This window comes from Sceloporus undulatus, chromosome 1 (genome assembly GCF_019175285.1).
Source record: "Sceloporus undulatus isolate JIND9_A2432 ecotype Alabama chromosome 1, SceUnd_v1.1, whole genome shotgun sequence".
Classification (NCBI taxonomy): domain Eukaryota; kingdom Metazoa; phylum Chordata; class Lepidosauria; order Squamata; family Phrynosomatidae; genus Sceloporus; species Sceloporus undulatus.
In genome coordinates this window covers 146,072,065-146,090,864 of record NC_056522.1, presented here as the reverse complement: position 1 = coordinate 146,090,864, position 18,800 = coordinate 146,072,065, and the positions used below count along the sequence as shown (strand labels likewise).

Genomic DNA, 18,800 nt, shown 5'->3' with positions numbered 1-18,800 from the left:
CGACAGAAAGCGGAAGTTGGGGCGAAATGGTCTCTAGTCTTTTCAAATAAATAGTGTTCATAGCGGGGCGCTTCACCTGTGAATGTCTGCCTGCCTTACGCTGTTGCAGGGGACAACGCGCCATTTTGAAGCCGAAGCGAAGGTAGGGGCGGCTGCAGGGTGTTTAAATGTGCATCCATACTGCAGAATAATCCAGTTGAGACTGCTTTGACTGCCCTGCCTCAGTGCTAGGGAATCCTGGGAATTGTAGTTTATTGTGGCACAGAGCTCTCTGCAGAGAAGGTAAATTCCCTAGCATGAACCAGGGCAGTTAAAAGCAGTCTCAAACTGGGTTGTTGTGTGTTGTTATTATTATTCTGCAGTGTGTTTGGACCTATAGTCAGCTTTGCTAGGCGAGTTGACTATAGGTCCAAACACACTGCAGAATGAGATGTTATCACCTATGTCTAAGAGGTATATTCCTGTGCTCTCAGCACCTCCTGTCATGCTGGATTGGATTTAAGGAGCTAACTTCGCTGCCTGAGAATTCTAAAGCAGATAGATAGGTAAGATTGAGCGAAGTTGAAACCGATACGTCTGTCAGGGTGAAGGGTTCAGGTCTTGTCAATTCCCTCTCAGCTTGGAATGTGAACAGTTGGAAAATGGCTCTTAACTTATAAGTGTAACCCAAATAAAGAAAGTACTGCAAGAGACAGTTTAGGGAGACAGGAAAACAAAACACTAAAAAAAGTGGGTTGGCGTGGGTGAGACGTATGTTAGGATACAGAGTAAATGTAAATGTTAATTCAGCATGACATGAAATGTATTTGTATTTCCTTTGTTGAAAATAAATGAACTGGTTCATTTAGAATCAGGGTCCAGAATTTGGATAGAATTTCCTCTGCGCTGAAAATAACATGTTTCCGATCCAATCGACTCCTGGGTCTCCCTGCTGATTCTGGTTAGTTCTCATTTAGATCATCAATAATCTATCTACAAGGGTCACCCAGACGACAGAGTCAGTAGGTCAAACCCTCTGCTATGGGATGTAAAAAAACAAACCCCGATGGCTCTGATTCAAATGTTACCCCAAAAGGAGGATATGATGCAGAGACGGTTAAGAGACAGAGAAAGGAAACATAGAGAACAGTTTGATTGACAGGTGCCCACCAGGGATGGGAAATGTATATTAAAGGGGTGCGTATGTTTAACATTTTATCCGATGAATGCAATTTTAGATTTCTCTGTTCAAAGTACTATAAAAAACTGGGTCACTTGTAAATCAGGGCCTCCAGAATTGGACGTTGTCTCCTCTGGAGATGGCTGCAGCTAAATAAACTATGCTGCATCCACACTGGAGAGATACCTGGTTTGGCACTGCTTTAACTCTTTTTGTCTGGCTCAAGGCTATTCGGGAGTTGGAGTTTGTTGTGCTCTGCTCCACTCTGGGCCCCACAACACTCCAGAATTCCATAGCTTGAGCCAGACAAGTTAAAGCGGTGCCAAACTGGGTTATCTCTCCAGTGTGGATGTAGCTGTTTCCTTTTCAATCATGCCCTGGTTTCCCTAGTCCTGAAGAATCTGCTACATAACAGTGTGTGTGTGACACCCTTTTGCCATTTATATAAGGGGCATCATTTTACTGTGCCACTGTATTAATGGGACTGAGCTCCTAGATTTTGGTACCACTGGGGAGGGGGCAATGTATTAGAAAAAGAGCAGAGTCGATAGACCTAATTTCTTAAAACCATCTGAAGAAACATGGTGTGATTATTTCTTTTTCTGTTGTTGCTCATCACAGTGCTAACAGGCAAATGTGCATTAAAATTTATGGATGTATGGATGTGAGAGCTGGACAGTGAGGAAAGTGGATGGAAGAAAATCAACTCCTTTAATGTGGTGCTGGAGAAGAGTGCTAGGATCCATGGACAGCCAAGAAGACAAACAAATGGGTCCTAGAGCAGATCAAGCAGAAACCTCCCTGGAAGCCAAGATGACCAAACTGAGGCTGTTACTTTGGAACATCATGAGAAGGAAGGACTCATTGGAAAGACAATATGCTGGGAAAGGTGGGAGGAAGTAGAAAGAGAGGAAGGCCACATGTTACATGGATGGATCATGAGTTTGCAGGAACTAAGAAGAATATACTAGAAGACGAAGAAGAATCATAGAATCATAGAGTTGGAAGAGACCATAGGGCCATCAGTCCAACCCCGTGCCATGCAGGAAATCCAAACAAAGCATCTCTGACAGATGGCCATCCAGCCTCTGTTTAAAGACCTCCAAGGAGGAGACTCTATCACCTTCCGAGGAAGTGCATTCCACTGTCGAACAGCCCTTACTGTCAGGAAGTTCCTCTAATGTTCAGGGGAATCTCTTTTCCTGTAGCTTGCATCCATTGTTCGGGTCCGTCTCGGGAGCAAAACAAGCTTGCTCCCTCCTCAATAGACATCCCTTCCAAATATTTTAAACAGGGCGACATATCACCTCTTAACTTTCTTTTCTCAGGCTAAAATCCCCAGCTCCCTAAGTCGTTCCTCATAGGGCATGGTTCCAGACCCTCACCATTTTGTCGCCCCTTTGGACACGCTCCTTTCTTCTCAATGTCCTTTCTGAATTGTGGCGCCCAGAACTGGACACAATATCTAGGTGGGCTGACCAGAGCAGAATACAGTGGCAACATTATTCTCTGATCTAGACACTATACTTCTATTGATGCAGCCTAAATAGCATTGGCCTTTTTAGCTGCCGCATCACTGTTCACTCATGTTCAACTTGTGGCTACTTGGACTCCTAGATCCCTTTCACACGTAGTTTATCATCAGCCAGTGTCACCCATCCTATATCTGTGCATTTTTTTTTCCGCCCTAAGTGCAATACCTTACATTTCTCCATGTTGAATTTCATTTTGTTAGCTTGGCCCAGCTTTCTAGTCTATTCAGGTCATTTTGAATCTTGATCCTGTCCTCTGGGGTATTAGTATTCCCCCTAATTTGGTATCATCTGCAAATTTGATAAGTAGCTCCCAATTCTGTCATCCAGGTCATTGATAAAGATGTTGAATAGCACTGGGCCAGGACAGAGCCCTGTGGGACCCCACTGGTCACTTCCTCCAGGATGAAAAGGAGCCATTTTGAGCACCTTTGGGTTCGGCCGGTCACCAATTACAAGATCCATGTAACAGTTCCTTGTCTAGCCACATTTTACAAGCTTGTTTGCAAGTATGTCATGGGAAACCTGTCAAAGGCCTTAGTGAAATCAAGATATACTAATCACAGCATCCCTTCATCTACCAAGCTGGTAATTTTATCAAAAAAGAGATAGGTTTGTCTGGCATGACTTGTTTCTCTGAAACCCATGTTGACTTTTTGGATTATGGCATTGCCTTCTAGATGTTCACAGACTCTCTGTTTATGATCTGCTCCAGAATCTTCCTAGTACTGATGTCAGACTAACTGGACGATAATTGTTGGGATCCTCTTTCCCCTTTTTGAAGATGGGGACAACGTTTGCCTCCGCCAGTCTGCTGGGTCTCTCCGTTTTCCAGGAGTTTCAAGATTATTGCCAATGGCTCCGATATTACATTTGCCAGTTCTTTTAATACCCTTGGATGGAGTTCATCTGGTCCCGAGACTTAAATTCATTTAGATATAGGTATTCCTCTACATATCTTTTACTTATTCTGAGCTGAATTCCTCATTCTGTCCTCTGCTCCATTATCCTCAGGTGAGCACCCTTTGCCTTTCTGAGAAGACTGAGGCAAAGAAGGTGTTGAGTAATTCTGCCTTTTCTCTGTCTTCTGTTAGCATTTGCCATCTTCTCCACGCAGTGGCCCACCGTTTCCTTTCGTCTTCCTTTTGCTGCGGACATATCCAAAAAAGCCCTTTTTATTGTTCTTAACTCTCTAGCAAGCCTGATCATTCTGTGCTTTAGCTTTTCTGACTTTACCCCTACACATGCCTGCTATTTTCTTTGAATTCTTTTTGTGATTTCCCCCTTTCCATTTCTTATACATGTTCCGTTCATCAACTTAGCTCGGTTGAAAGTTCCTTAGTCATCCATCCTGGTTTCTTGAGACACCTCCCGTTTTTCTTTCTCACTGGAACTGTTTGAAATTGTGCCTTCAGTATCTCCCTTTTGAGAAAGTCCCATCCGTCCTGAACTCCTTTATCTTTTAGTATTTCTGACCATGGAATTGCCCTCAATCTTTCTCTAAGTTTACGAAATCCGCTCTCCTAAAGTCTAGGATGCGTGCTGACTATGTCTGGCTTCTCCTTTCCACTGTATTACAAACTCCAGGAGAACATGGTCACTTCCACAATGATCCACCACTTGCACCCCATTAACAACAGTCATCCTTGTTGTAGGATCAGATCTAAATAGCTGACCCCCTTGTTGCCTCTTCCACTTTTGGACCATGAAATGTCTTCCAGGCAAGTGAGGAATTTGCTAGGCCTTGAGGATTTTGCTGAGTTTGACTTCCACAAATAAGGATAGTTGAAGTCGCCCATCACTACTACATCCTCTTTTCTGACTGTGTGGTCATCTGTTCTAGAAAGGCATCATCCAATTCCTCCATCTGATTGGGGTCTGTAGTAGACTCCAACCGTAACTCCTTGTTGTTTCCTCCCCTTTATTATTTTACCCAGATGCTCTCCTCACCTGGCTCCATGATTGATGTCCGGATCTCTTCATGGTGTAAATATCTCTGACATATAGTGCATTTCCTCCTTCTTTCCTGTTTGGCCTATTTCTCTTTAAAAGGTTATACCTCTATTCCCATTCCAATTATGAGACTCACCCACCAGGTTTCAGTGATGCCTATATATCATATTTGCTTGTTGTACTAGGAGTTTGAGTAATCTTGCTATTTGCCCATGCTCTGTGATCAGTGTAGAGACATCGCAGACCATGGTTCCCTTACTTGCTGCCTGTGCAAGTTTTTTTGCCCCCACTGTTGGGTCCTTGCACTTTTTTTCTTGTTTCCTCATCAGTTTGACTATTTTGCCCCCTTTCGCCTTCCTGGAACTCAGTTTAAAGCTCTCCTGATCAAGTTTCTTGAGACTGTGGCAAAAACATTTCTTCCAACTGGCGTGAGATGCAAACCATCTGTTGCAAGAAACCCTCCTCATGGAACCGCAGCCCATGATCGAAGACCAAATCCTTGGCGGCAACCACTGCGAAGCCAGTTGTTCACATCCGCTATTTTCTCTCCCTTCCTGGACCATGCCCTCAACTGGCAAGAAGATGAGATGACAACCTGTACATCCATTCCTTTCAGCTCCTACCAAGCGCCTCGTAATCCCTTTTGAGTTCTGAAGGCGTGTCTTGCAGTATCATTAGTTCCCACATGGACCAAAAGGAAGGGTATTTGTCAGTAGGCTTGACCAGTCTTGTCAGCCTCTCTGTCATCAGGATCTTTGCACCTGGAAGACAACACACCTCTCGAGACACTTGTCAGGCCTACATACACCGCTTCTGTACCCCTCAGCAAGGAGTCCCACTACGACCACACCGCCTCCTCCGAGGTTAGCAGCGACTGTTCCCTCGGGTGGGACCTCAGGCTCCCCTGCTCTGTCCCTGAAGTCTGTCCATGCTGCTCTTCTTCATCCTCCTTGATAAGGGAAAGAGCTTCGAATTGATTCTCTAGCGCAAGCTCCCAGAACAATTCCTTCTTGGCTTACTTCTCTTTGTGACATTCCTCCAGCTGTCTGCTCCTGTGTATGGCAAGTGACCTTCTCCACCCTAGCATCTTCCTCTGCATGGTACTCATCCAAGATGGTTAGTTCTATTGTCCAGGAAATCCTCTTGTTCCCTAATATGCTGAAGTGTAGCTACTCTTGACTCCAGCTGCTGCACTTTCTCCTCCAAGAGTGCTACCAACTTGCACGTGTGCATGTGAAGTTCTCGACTTCTGTGGGCAAGAAGAGAAACATCCCACAAGAGTTGCAGGTGACTACAGCAGTCCCTCTCGTTGTCCATACTGCAAAGTCTTTAGTAATGACTATAACCGTCAACTACTGGGAAACTTCTTTAAAGGAATGTACTGGGCTATCTGATACTTAAAGGCAAGGTTTATTCAATATCTGATTCTACCTGATGCCACTTGAGTAGAGTTGTTGAGTTAAAGAAAACTAAACTAAATTTGCGCGCCGTTAGGCGTGCGGCTCTGGAAGTTGGTAATAAAGCTAGTCTGCTAGCTCCGCCCTTGTGACTCACAGATGTGACTCACAGAAGCTCCACCCCAGAAGCAATGGAAGAGAGAGTCTTGAAGGTATCTCATCCACAGGGTCACCTGAGTTGAGATCGACTTAAAGGTGGTTAACAAACAAGAACAACATCTTTTATGCACAACCAGTTTTGACACATGTTTACCTTCAATTGTGACTGGATTTTGATTAGGAGATTTGAATCTCCATCCTAAATGTAGTTACTTGTGTGTTGTGTTAATGTGTTTGTTTAGGATTTTAGCTGCAGCAGTGTGGTAAACAATGCTTTCTCTCCCTTTAGTGTTCTTTCTGATCGTATGTTGACAGAAAATGTTCAGGAAAGGAAAAAAGCGGCACAGTAGTAGTAGTTCGCAAAGCAGCGAAATCAGCACTAAAAGCAAAGTAAGGTTTATTTGGTATGCTTGGTATGTAAAATAAATTTAAAATGTTTTTATATTAGTCTCTAGTCTGTGGGATTTGTGCAACTAAACTCAGTAGTGTTCATAGTTTTTTGTGGGTTTTTCGGGCTATGTGGCCATGTTCTAGAAGAGTTTATTCCTGATGTTTCGCCAGCATTTGGTGAAATACTGCATGCTAATTTTTCAAAACATCAGCATGGTTTTGTGCATATGTCCCCTCCAAGAAACACAGAAAGCCTCACAGATATATTGATTCTTGAGGCAAGATGTACTCTTTTCCATTGGCAATCCCAGTAGGTGCAAAATGTGGGTTCGCTCTTCCATTTATAAATGTCTGTCATTCAAAAAAATCTTTACTCTTTAGAGCTATTAAAATGTTAACTCTTTAGCATGTCGAACAAACAATGTATTTCTTTGTTATCTGTGTAAAAATGTGAATTTTTCTGTAAAGTAAGTCCAAAGAAACTTTCATAAAATGTGCAAAACCGATACGGTTTTTATACATTCTTTATTTAAACTACTGAGAACCGAGAACGTGATTCATAAAAAAGTAATAACTTCATAGCATTGCCATATTTATTATTCCTTATCTAGTCAGTCGACTCCAGTCTTGGAGGCCTTTCGAGATCTAGCACCGTTGCTAGTCTAGATACAGACTCCACAAAAAGTTCAGGTATGAATCTGATGTTCCAAATGTGTTGTAACTGCCAAATTATGTAGATGAATGCTTAAAATAGTAATTCTATGCAGTGATTAGTCTTATCAAGGACAGAATTTTATTAAGCAGGAAATAACTCATGTATAAACCTGTGCATAAAAAAGAGAACCTCTTTATGTATAATTTTTAACGTGATCTGTTATTTTCTCCCTAGTTTTTGCAATATTCACTGTATTTCCTAACTTTGCACCTGGTAGTCCTGGGAAGACAGGCCCTAGATGGGACACTCACATTCTGTACTCTTTTTAATTGTGGAAATATAATAAATAACCCTTCTGATATTCTTCTACAGATTTTCCCATTGTTTGTGCTTTCTTCACTGTCAGCCAATTTGGTACTCCTCCTGTCTCTTGATCTCATGGTGCTCTCTGCATATTTATTCTCCGTCAGCCACTGCAAGATTGCTTTCCTGTTTCCAAACCACACTCTGGCTGGCTGCAATTATCTGGAAAGTCTGAAATTTACTTTGCTGCACAATTATTGATCCGGAGATTCCATATACTTTTATGGCCATTCTTGATGGATTTCTGTGGGCCTTAGTTTATCCCACAAAGAACTGGGAAATGCTGTCGCCATGTAGCTCTAGAAACTGTAGACTATCTGGGGACTATTGATGAAGTCAGTTCTCATCTCATGAACCATAATCAGCTCTGGGTGCTGCACTTGGGTTCAGAGACATAAAGACAGTGAAAATGCACCTTGAAAATGAGTTATGTGAGGAAAGGTTGATAGAACTCGGTGTGTGTAGCCTGGTGAAGAGGAGGACGCAACAGGTTTTTCCCTCCTGATCCCTGAAGGGATGCCTTGTAGAAAGGTATTCTCCACTGCAGGAGGATAATTCACTGAACATTAGGAGCAAATTCCTAATAGTAAAAGAGTTCAGCAGTGAAAACAGTTTCTTTTTGGGTAGTATTTTCTCTCATTGGAGAGCTTCAAGCTGAGGCTGAACAACTTTTGGGGGATGTTTTAACACTGGATTTCTTGTATGGCATCAATGAACCAGATCAGTGATGGCAAACCTATGGCACGCGTGCCAGAGGTGGCACTAAGAGCCCTCTCTCTGGGCACACATGCTGTCGCCCTAGCACAGAGTTTGCCAGAGTTTCTTACTAGAAAGCCAGAGGGATGTGGCACTTTGCAATAAATAAGTGGGGTCTGGGTTGCAGTTTGGGCACTCAGTCTGTAAAAGATTCACCATCACAGAATTAGATGTTCTACAATTTTCTCTTCATTCTGTGGTCAAAGCTGAGAAAATACGGGTGGCTGCAGTGCAGCACTATGGGTACTAGCTAGGTAGAGATGGATCGAGGCTCTTGTGATTGATCATCAGCCGACTTTGAGGTGGAAGGGCAGAAGACGTGTGTGTGGTTTCTGTAGTTAGTGATATCGGAGATAAGTGAAGGGAGCAGATTGAGAGTTCCATATACTTTTGGACCTATAGTTCTAGCTTATTTTATGTCTGACTGTAAAAATGTAAATATTTCATTCACAAAGTTCTACTTCTTGCTTACAAGCTTGATTTCAATTGAAAGACACACTTTGTGTCTCTATTTTCTTCAGCTGCGCAATATAAATAATGGACATGTTATTAATATCTATCATTAATATGAATGTTGAATTTTTTTGTTAGAGACTCAGAAACTAAATACTTGGACCTTTCCCCATATTCTCACCCTATTAAGATATCCTACTCCTCAGTTGCAAAATGGAAAACTTCTCCATCTCTTCAGTGAGATGCTAAAGCTGTTGCTGCGGCCAACTAAATCTGGAAACAACACTGATTTGGATTATTTGGTCATGTCCTTCATCTTTTACATGAACATTGGCTGGGTGCTATCATAGGATTCTTACCTCATATGGATCCTTCTGAAATGAACACTACAGCAGTTTTGAAATCTTGGGGAAATTATATTGGTTGCAGTCCCAACTAACAGGTGCTTTCACCACCTTTGTTTTCGTGCTACTAAATCTGAGTGCAGATGTGTGGGATGGTTCATGAGGCCGTGAGTTGGCTTTAATTTTTGGGTCCTTGAGTGAGGGCAATTGAGTTAGAATAACTGTTCAAATGTATACTTCTCTATAGGTCAGAGCAATAGCAATTCAGATACTTGTGCAGAATTTAGAGTAAAATACGTTGGTGCCATTGAGAAGTTGAAGCTTGATGAGAGCAAGACTTTGGAGGGGCCACTGGACTTGATCAACTACATAGACGTGGCACAGGTAAAAATGACGGCCAGTATCCTATATGCTTTTAGTATAGCATGAATATAGATCAGTGTAGTTACCCTGGGCAGTAGTGCACCTGATTGCACAGAGTGTGCTACAGCCTGGAGCTCACTGTCCCCTGTATACTATTAAAAGTGAGTGTGTGCTGCGGGTGTGCTTTTGGTGGAAAAATTGACACTATGGACAACAGCTTCTGAAGATGTACATCTCCCTATTCAACTCGTTAGTGCACTGCCCTGACATTATTCTGGCCTTTTATGGAACAGTTTATTTCCAAACTAAATGGAAATGTCTTACCTTAGTTATCTTTCTGAGGAAAATGTGGTACTGTACTTGGAAACAAACCATTTCTCTTTTCAAGGACTGACCTCCAGCTCTAACAGAGTTCTGAACTGCTCATGTCACCAAATCTTGAAGCAGGGTTAGGAGGATGGAGTTATTTGTGTAAATATATATTGCAATTAATGCACAAAATATCCGCTATAGCTCCCAAATAGGTCTGCCTGACCTCGGATTGATTGTTTTTGCCGAATAGGTTTTGCTCCTTCCTTAAATGGTAGCAATATATAAGTGTAATTGTGTGGACTGATCACAGTACAGGTTATATTCTAATGCAGAACTGAGCAACATACTTGTAGACAAATATGAATTACTTATTTGTAATCACCAAAAACATTTCTTTCTCACCCTGCTGTGTGAGAAGCATCTATTGTGTGTATAGATTCTTCAGTGAAGCAGAAACAGCAAAGAAATAATCAAGTTCTTTGCATGATCTGCTTTTATTAAAGCCTTGATAACCATGCTTCAGCCATTTATTTTTGACTTGTAAAACAGATTGTACACCCTGTGCACCAACTGTTTTACAGGGGAGCAATCTGAAACCCACAGTGTTAGGTTTGTGATGGTATTGCTACAAGCAGGTACCAACATTTCATTGATCAAAATCTTAGTAACTACTGGACATGCCCAGCATGCACTACACCTATTGGTACTTCCCCTTAGGGATCTTTAAAGATAATTTCCTTCCCTTAGGGATCTATAAAGCATCCATTAACATTGGTGTACCTCAGACAAGTAGACTGAGAGTGCATTTTAAAATTCACTTGAGAGTCAGTCCCACTGAAATTAGTCATACTTACTTGGTAAAACATGGTAAACATGGTAAAAGTTGTTTTACCCCATTATTGCCCCTATAAATCGCTTCCAGAGAAACTGGGCACCCAAGCTACTGTTAATCAGGTTTGATTCCTGCTCAGCCATGAAACCCACTGGGTGACCTTGGGCAAGTCACATGCTCTCAGCCTCAGGAGAAGGCAATGGCAAACCTCCTCTGAATAAATTTGGCCAAGAAAACCCCATAATAGGTTCACCTTAGGGGTTGCCTTAAGTTGGAAATGACTTGAAGACACACAACACACACACACACATACACACACAGCTTGACATGCTCTTTCCTTTTCAGCATCCTCTGGAGTGGCACTGAATATAGACAATTCACTCTTATTTTCCACCGTCTAAATTCCACTTTTCATTCCATTTCTTTTTCTTTCTGTGTGTAAAAGGTCCCCCTTACATAGTGTCCTCTATGGGCCATCTCATGTTTGTGGACCTAACATGGACATAGCACCCTTCAGAACAGTGCCAGCAACTGCCACTGAAAGATCACACAATGCCTCAGAGGACATCTACCCTGGGTACTCTGAAGTATTGTGGAATATTGGTGTCTGGGAATTCAAAGATATATAACCATATTAGTATGTAGAATCAGTATATGGAGAGATCTTGTAGCACTTTCGAGACTAACTGAAAGAAATTGGCAGCATGAGCTTTCATAGACTTCAGTCTACTTCTTCAGATGCATTTGAGGAAGTAGACTGAAGTCTACAAAAGTTCATGCTGCCAATTTCTTTCATTTAGTCTCAAAGGTGCTACAAGATTCCAGGCATCTGTAAAGTTGAGGTCAGGGTAGGTAGGAGTACTGATGTGCTTTGCCAGTGTGCTGTGTAAGCCTTCACATACTAATGCCTGGTAGGTCATGCCTGCCTGATACTGAGCAGACCTACTGATTATACTTGGGGGAGACATCTAATGTGAACAAGTAAGGCAGTGTGGGACATGGTTTTTAACTTTACCTGAGGAGACAGTTAGCATGCATTACATGAGCATTTGTATAAAGGAAGTTTTCTGTTGAGATGGTCATCTTGCAGGGGCTTTCTTCAGAAGTTTTTACTCACTAAATCCTAAAGGGGTTTTGGCTCATCCACATGAATTTATAAATTGTGCTTGCATCTACACATTCATTGTGTTGTAGTCTCCAGCATTAGTTGTGGACATACTCAAGATTTGGACATACTAGTCCTTGTGCATTGAAAATATAAGGACATTCTTCTAGAGCAGGAGTGAGCAAAGTGTGGACTGTGTGTAGCTTAGGGCTGCAATTTGTGGCTTCTCAAGCTCTCCTTTTGCCCAAGCAACAGCTTCCAGGGGATTAAAATGATTGCAAAATACTGCACTTTTGCCCCCAAACCTAAAAGAACCCCCATATCAGATGAAACCTAAAAAAATTCCCATATCACACAGAATTGATGTGATACTTTGGATATATTAGAACGATGCTTCAGCTCAGCCCTCCTTGCACAATTGCTCACATACTTTCTAGGATTAGAAGCATTATAAGATTGAACCTCTGCCCTTTGCACTAATCCTTTCTTCCTTGGACATATACAAGGTATGTTATGGGAAGTCATATAAAAAAAAGTATTATTAGTCTGTGCATTTTGTTGTCTTTTACTGTTTTCAGTAAATGGTTTCTTAAATGTACACATTCTATCAAAACTCAGCTTAGATTGAATCAACTCTTTTTCAGATCCTTAAGATGAAGTTAATCTGAAAAAAGCCCATAGGCTAAATACCATTTTGTCACTAAACTTTAATTGAGCTATTGTCACTCTTTGATTCTTTTAAAAGTTGATGTTTATGTATCTCTAATAAGACAAATAAATTGCAAGATACCTACTTCTTCTCCAACCTGTTTAAAGAGTCACTGCTTAGTAACATACCAATAGTGCTGAAATGTATATACAATATCTTTTATTTTGTCTTTCCAAAGCAAGATGGAAAACTACCCTTTGTTCCAGGGGAAGAAGAATTTGTTATGGGAGTATCCAAGTATGGTATTAAAGTTACAACTCTGGACCAGTATGTAAGTGACAGTTAATATTTGCGTGATTAGCATGGATTATAGGATTTCTCTATTATCATTTCCACTGTATGTAAAATATGGGTTATTCATCTGAGTCTCTGAATGTGAAACACATGTATAGTTGTTTACTCATTTAAAAGGTAGGATAGTGGAAGAGGCATGTTCCACATTTCATTTCATATGTATGGTGAGGACCTCCAAGAACACATTGCTGTGTGGCATGCTCTTTCTCATTCTGCCAGCCAGCACAGTACCTTATTTTGAAAGGCTCCATTCCATATTATCCACTCCATTCCACCTGTCCATTTCTTTTTCTCCAACAGGAGTTCAGCATTTTGTGATCACTCACTGTGCTCTGTCTTTACCAGATCGTTCTCTTTTTTTGCTGTTCTTAGCCTTTTAGTTTTCTTTTGCTAAAGTTGTTAGGTTAGTACTCAATAGGAAGAGTACTAAAAGAGTAACAATGGTTAGAAGAATGCTAAAAGAATAATATCTCTTTTTGTGGCACCCCACAAATACAAAGAGTTTGAGATATGGAAATATTTACATAACTCCTATGCCAATTTGCAATTACTTAAATACCTTTCAAAATGAGTCAAGGAACTGAAATAATGAGAGGCGACCCTCTCACATTGTAAGAATGTACCACATACTGATCCCTATTTATTGAATAATTATATCTTTTCTGGCATCTGGTGAACATACTAATTCTCTAATTTTGGCTTTCAGTTCACTTAAATGAAAGCGAGCTGAGGAAATAAAACAAAGGTAGTTTTTCAAGACAGGTTTCTTACTACTTCCATTTTTTGTTTCAGATAGCAGTTTAGATAGTAATCGGGCATATCAAAATAATATTGCCTTGTTCCCTCTTCCAAATATTGACGCTCGGCCACTTCAGTACAAAGTGTACCATGTTTTGGTTTTTGTAATAAGTGCCAGAAACGCAGTCCTCAAAATTCAGTACAGTACTATAATAAATTTGCACTAAGCTTTTCTTAAACAGTTTCAGTGCTGGCATCCCCAATTCACCTCATACAGTATTAAAAAAATTATAGCAAGCTTTTAACATACTGGAAACAATCAAATTAACAGCCTCTTTGTGAGCCTTGTGGGACAAGTAGTTTTTAAAATGCACTTCCAGATACCCATAAGATAAATTTTGAATGTAAAGTTTTATCATTAACTTATTAATAATGGGGAGAATAATTTGCCTAACTCAGAAACAGGTCTTCTGCTAGGTATTTTGGCAAATAAAGCATAAACTGTTCCTTTCCAAACATGTATGCTCAGGTTTTAAAAGTATTGTGTTGATTTCATCTTAACTGTACAATGTCACCCAGATAACTATCTTAATGGAATTGCTTGTTAAGTGTCCCTTGTACTCCTTAGTGTGTTCAAACATTTTGTTGTTGATTTAGCATTCTTTGTGGAACTGAAATAAGTTTTTAAAGAAGCCTTGTATTGATGACGATCTAGTAGAGAGAATAAAGTATTAAATTAACATGTGGCACTTTCAGGATGTCCTGCATAGACATGCACTCTACCTAATTGTTCGCATGGTCTGCTACGATGATGGCCTGGGAGCAGGGAAGAGTTTACTGGCTTTGAAAACAACAGATGCCAACTATGAAGAATACAGCCTTTGGATATACCAGTGTAATAGTTTGGTGAGATGAATATTTAGGATTTTTAATAGAACCCATATCAGATGGGATCTAAAGATTGACAACAATTTAATATGTACTATGCTAATGGCATGCATTAGTCCCCAGTATCTATAATTGACCCAAAACAGTGACAAAGTAAGGAGATGCTGTTGCAAGGATGCTTAAGTTGTGGCTTAAACAGCAGCAGCACTTTGTGACACACCTGGAAGGAGTAGGCTGTCCAAGAACCTGGCAATGGCAGAATAATGTCTGTGCTTTGGTTTGCCATTCCCATTGTTTAATGTGAAAATAACAAACATTGGCCTGTTACAGACAGCCAAAATAAAGCTGCTTCGAGTCACTTTGGAGATATGGTATTTCAATGATGCATGAGTCTTAAGAGTCTGGAAGCTTCACCAAAGCTGCACTCCAGTCCTTAGGACTGGAGCGTGGCTTTGTGGACTCTTAGGACGCATGTATCATTGAAATACCATACCTCCAAAGTGACTCGAAGCAGCTTTATTTTGGCTGTCTGTAACAGGCCATTAAATTTTAATTATAGAAGCTTTAAAAAAGCACATGTATTTACTTGAACACTGAATTTTAAAAGAAAGCAAACAGAGTGGTATGGTGGCCTAAACTCTGGACTTTAACCCACCATCTTTGAACCCATTTCACTCTTGCATCTCTGGTGTTGTCTTTTGACCCTTAGGGGAACTGTTCAGGTACAAAATCTGTGTATATCACATAATTACCCATGGATAGCACATATAAATATTTTTGTTTTAAGAACAGCCATCAGCCAACATTACTGCAGTAACAAATGAAAAGTATCTATGGGCCTATACAGACAGGCCAAAATAAAGCTGTTCCAGGTCAGTTTGGAGGTATGCTATTTAAATTATGTATGCGTCCTAAAGGCCAGAAGCCACACCAAAGTCATGCTCCAGTCCTAAGGACTAGAGCACAGCTTTGGCGCAGCTTCGTGCCTCTTAAGATGTGTGTGTCTTTTAAAAAGCATACCTCCAAGTAGCTTTATTTTGGCCTATCTGTATAGGCCCTATGTAACATTTACAGTATATTTTAGCAAAGTATGGTCTACACCAAGTTTAGTTCCAACTACAGTAGAGCCATTGAAACTGAAACTTTGTCTTGACTTAACATGTTCCCATTTATTTGGTGGGGCTAACACCTAGAGTTAGACTTTAGTGTTCTTTGTGTTTGGGTGAGTATTTGCTTAATATCCCTGAAGTACTGCTACAGAAGCAGCTGTTTGACATAGGTCATGAATGTATTATATACCACAGTTTCCTAAATTAATAAAAGCATTGACCAGAATCCTCTATCACAGTTGGCTGTGTAGCAGAGGCGTTTAGAACCCTGTTAATGAATTGTGAAGGTGCATAACAGGACATGGCCAAGAGTATCCCAATGCGCATTGGCACCTGCTAGTCACAAGGCACAATGGGATGATGCACACAGCTCCCATTGTGCATTGGTCATTTGTTGGCTCCCCTTTGTAGTAACATAACAGCAGCCCTTTACTAGATGCTGACATTATGGAACTGCCCAATTCTAATTTCTACATAAATCCCCAACAGGATTTCAGCCATTATTTTAGGTACGCAAACTAGACCCTGCTAGATGTAAACTTCTCAGATCAGTTTGTAAACTGAAATAATTTAGTGAATAGTTAACTATCATGGGAAACTTTATTTAAATAATTCCATTGGTATTTGCTCTTGGAGATCTAAATCAACCTGAAATGAACACTGGTTCAGTCCTATGATATCCTGTTTCAGTATGTCTCCTTCGAAGGGATTGGAGAGTCCTGGTGAAATAATTTTTTCTGGATTGCAAACTAGTACAGTCACAAAAATACATTCCTTTTTTCTCTCCTCAAGTATCTGTTTTTCTTATATGAAAAACCTTGTGAGAGATGTATTGGAAAGGTATTGTTTATGTCTACTGAAATGGCCAGAAAATCTTCAGGCGTGCTCATTGTTGGTCTGCTTTGGTGGCAGGACAGACATTTCAATGCAGACATCTCCCAGATCTCTCTGAGTTAATCCTAATTTAGCACTGCATTTGAAATCCATCTGAACCTGAAGCACACTCCTATTATATTTCATAAGTTGGGAATGGCCTTCAACATGTTGAACTACAATTCCTGTGAGACCTCTTTATTGGCTAAGTAGGAGTTATATGCCAACAACATTTGGAAGCCCACATATTCTCAAACCCTATCATAAGAGAAATAAGACATGTCTTGGTGTGTGTCCTGTAAGACTGAATTGTTCTGTAAACTGGTGAAAACAGATTTTTAGAACTTATTTTCTAAATTACAGGAACAAGCACAAGCTATTTGTAAGGTGTTGTCTACAGCCTTTGACTCAGTTTTAACATCTGAGAAGCCCTGAATTTCAACAGCTGCTCTTCATAGCAAGAGGAAGCACTACTTGCTGCGACTACAGCAACAGGAGGCAACAAGTATTTTGGTACAGACATGAACTGTAACTTTTTAAAACAGCTGCTTAAGTTAAAGTTAAATATGGCTCACTTACAAAGACATTTTCAAGAAAACTGATAATAAGAGCTATCAACTAAAATCAATGGAAGAACTTGTATGACTTGATCTGAAAATGCACTGGCTATTGTGCATACAGTTGGAAGAAAGGTTCAAAATGGATCAAAAACTTGATGAATTTGAAGATGAGCAATCAGAATCGGACAAAATATGGTTAAATAAAGAAGGAAAAAGAGTAGCAAGGTTCTACAAATCTCTACATAGGTTTGAACAGGAGGAAGACCCAGTCTCAGATAAGATGATAAAATGGGCGATGCATTGTGGCAGAATCATAGACTTAGAAAGCTGGAAATATGCCAGAATGAAGACTAACAAATTTACAAAATCACAGAATTTAAAAGAAAACTTCTTTAAAATGGAACAAAGATGGTATTTAACCCCAAATAAAATGGCAAAGATTTACAAATTGACTACAAATCGGTGTTGGAAATGTCAATCAGCAATTGGTACTTGGTTCCATATTTGATGGAGCTGTCCTAAGCTTACTAAATTTTGGAAACAAATCCATATGACAATTGAAAAGAGTTTTCAGATTAAATTTGAACTAAAACCAGAAAATTATTTATTGAACATGTTAAACAAAATCCCAAATCATATTGAAAGAAAATATTGGCATATTTTACTATATGTCATAACCGCAGCCAGGATGACAATAGCCCAGAACTGGAAAAATAAAAACATACCAAGTATAGACGAGTGTCTGCTGAAACTATTAGAGATGTTAGCGATGGACAAATGTACAGCTCTTCTAAACAACAAAAATCAAAACAAGTCGAGGAAGAATGGTCTCCAATAGTTACATTTTGTTCATTGAGGTGGAAATAAAAGTTAGCGGAGCAGAGGATGTGGAGCTTAAATGAAATAATAATGCTCCAGGGGAACTATTGAAATGGTAGAACTGTTATTTTATTTTTATGCTGATATATATAGATACATAATGTAGATTATAGCAATATATGATATTTGTTTAGAATAAGAATAATATTAAATAAGACTTTTAGATAACTTGATGCAATAGGACCAGTTACAGAGAGTACATTGGGAAGTTATATTTTGTATTTGCTTGTTTTTGGATTATTGTGATACAATAATCCCAATATATATATGTTGATAAAAATAAAACAGCTGCTTAAGCTCTTCAGAGAACAGTGTGTTTTTGTATATAGTATTTGTTTTAAACTATGTGACCAAGGGTCAAACCAAGACTTAATAATTAGGTTAGTCAAACATGTCAGCCTGTAAAGCAAGGGTGAGAAAAGCTCAGCACATGGACCGTGTGGGTCTCTCTTGGATTTGCAAAAAGACCAGTATGTTTTTTTTAAATCTTCAAAATGTCCAGAAATTATCTCTAGGAGATGTAGAAATTTAGGAAACTTTCCCCTAAATGAATCTTTGCCTCAAAATACCCCAAAAATGCCATCCTGGGCTCTGGAAGTCCCAAAAAGATTCTCCCAGGTCCTGTAGAGGGTATTTAGAGGTTTAAAAGTTGGGTCTTTCTTTGTGCAGGAGCAAGTGCAGCCCTCCCAAGACTTTCTGGAGGGCTAATGTGGGCCCCTGGCCTTCCACAGTTGCCCACCCCTGTTGTAGAATGATGTTTGAATATGAATGCTGAATATCAAAACCTTCCTTCTGTAAACCTTTTTTTACCATTGAATAAAAAGGGTTAATTGAAGACTTGGCTTGGTAATAACTGTTCGGTTGCTTAAACTGACTACATGAACCACTTGACTACCTAACTCCCACAAATATCCAAGGACATACTGCAAAGCATGTTGCTCATAACCATTTGTCCCTAAAGGCATTAGAGATAGGTG

The 18,800-nt window shown here is 40.1% G+C and overlaps 1 protein-coding gene across 1 annotated transcript; it reads left to right on the top strand.

Moving 5' to 3' along the window:
- Window positions 1-17: 17 nt before the first annotated feature.
- Window positions 18-18,127, top strand: ITGB1BP1 (integrin subunit beta 1 binding protein 1). The gene is made up of 7 exons (XM_042446768.1): window positions 18-142; window positions 6,490-6,590; window positions 7,202-7,280; window positions 9,409-9,545; window positions 12,661-12,753; window positions 14,271-14,420; window positions 16,748-18,127. Exons 2-7 carry the CDS (start codon window positions 6,519-6,521, stop codon window positions 16,817-16,819), a joined length of 603 nt encoding a protein of 200 aa, XP_042302702.1. The 5' UTR covers window positions 18-142; window positions 6,490-6,518; the 3' UTR covers window positions 16,820-18,127.
- The last annotated feature ends 673 nt before the right edge of the window (window positions 18,128-18,800 follow it).

Coding starts and splice junctions, on each gene's coding strand:
- ITGB1BP1 (XM_042446768.1), top strand. CDS start 6,519: ATGTTCAGGAAAGGAAAAAAGCGGCACAGTAGTAGTAGTTCGCAAAGC. Junction 7,281..9,408: donor AGACTCCACAAAAAGTTCAG/GTATGAATCTGA, acceptor ACTTCTCTATAG/GTCAGAGCAATAGCAATTCA. Junction 12,754..14,270: donor TTACAACTCTGGACCAGTAT/GTAAGTGACAGT, acceptor TGGCACTTTCAG/GATGTCCTGCATAGACATGC.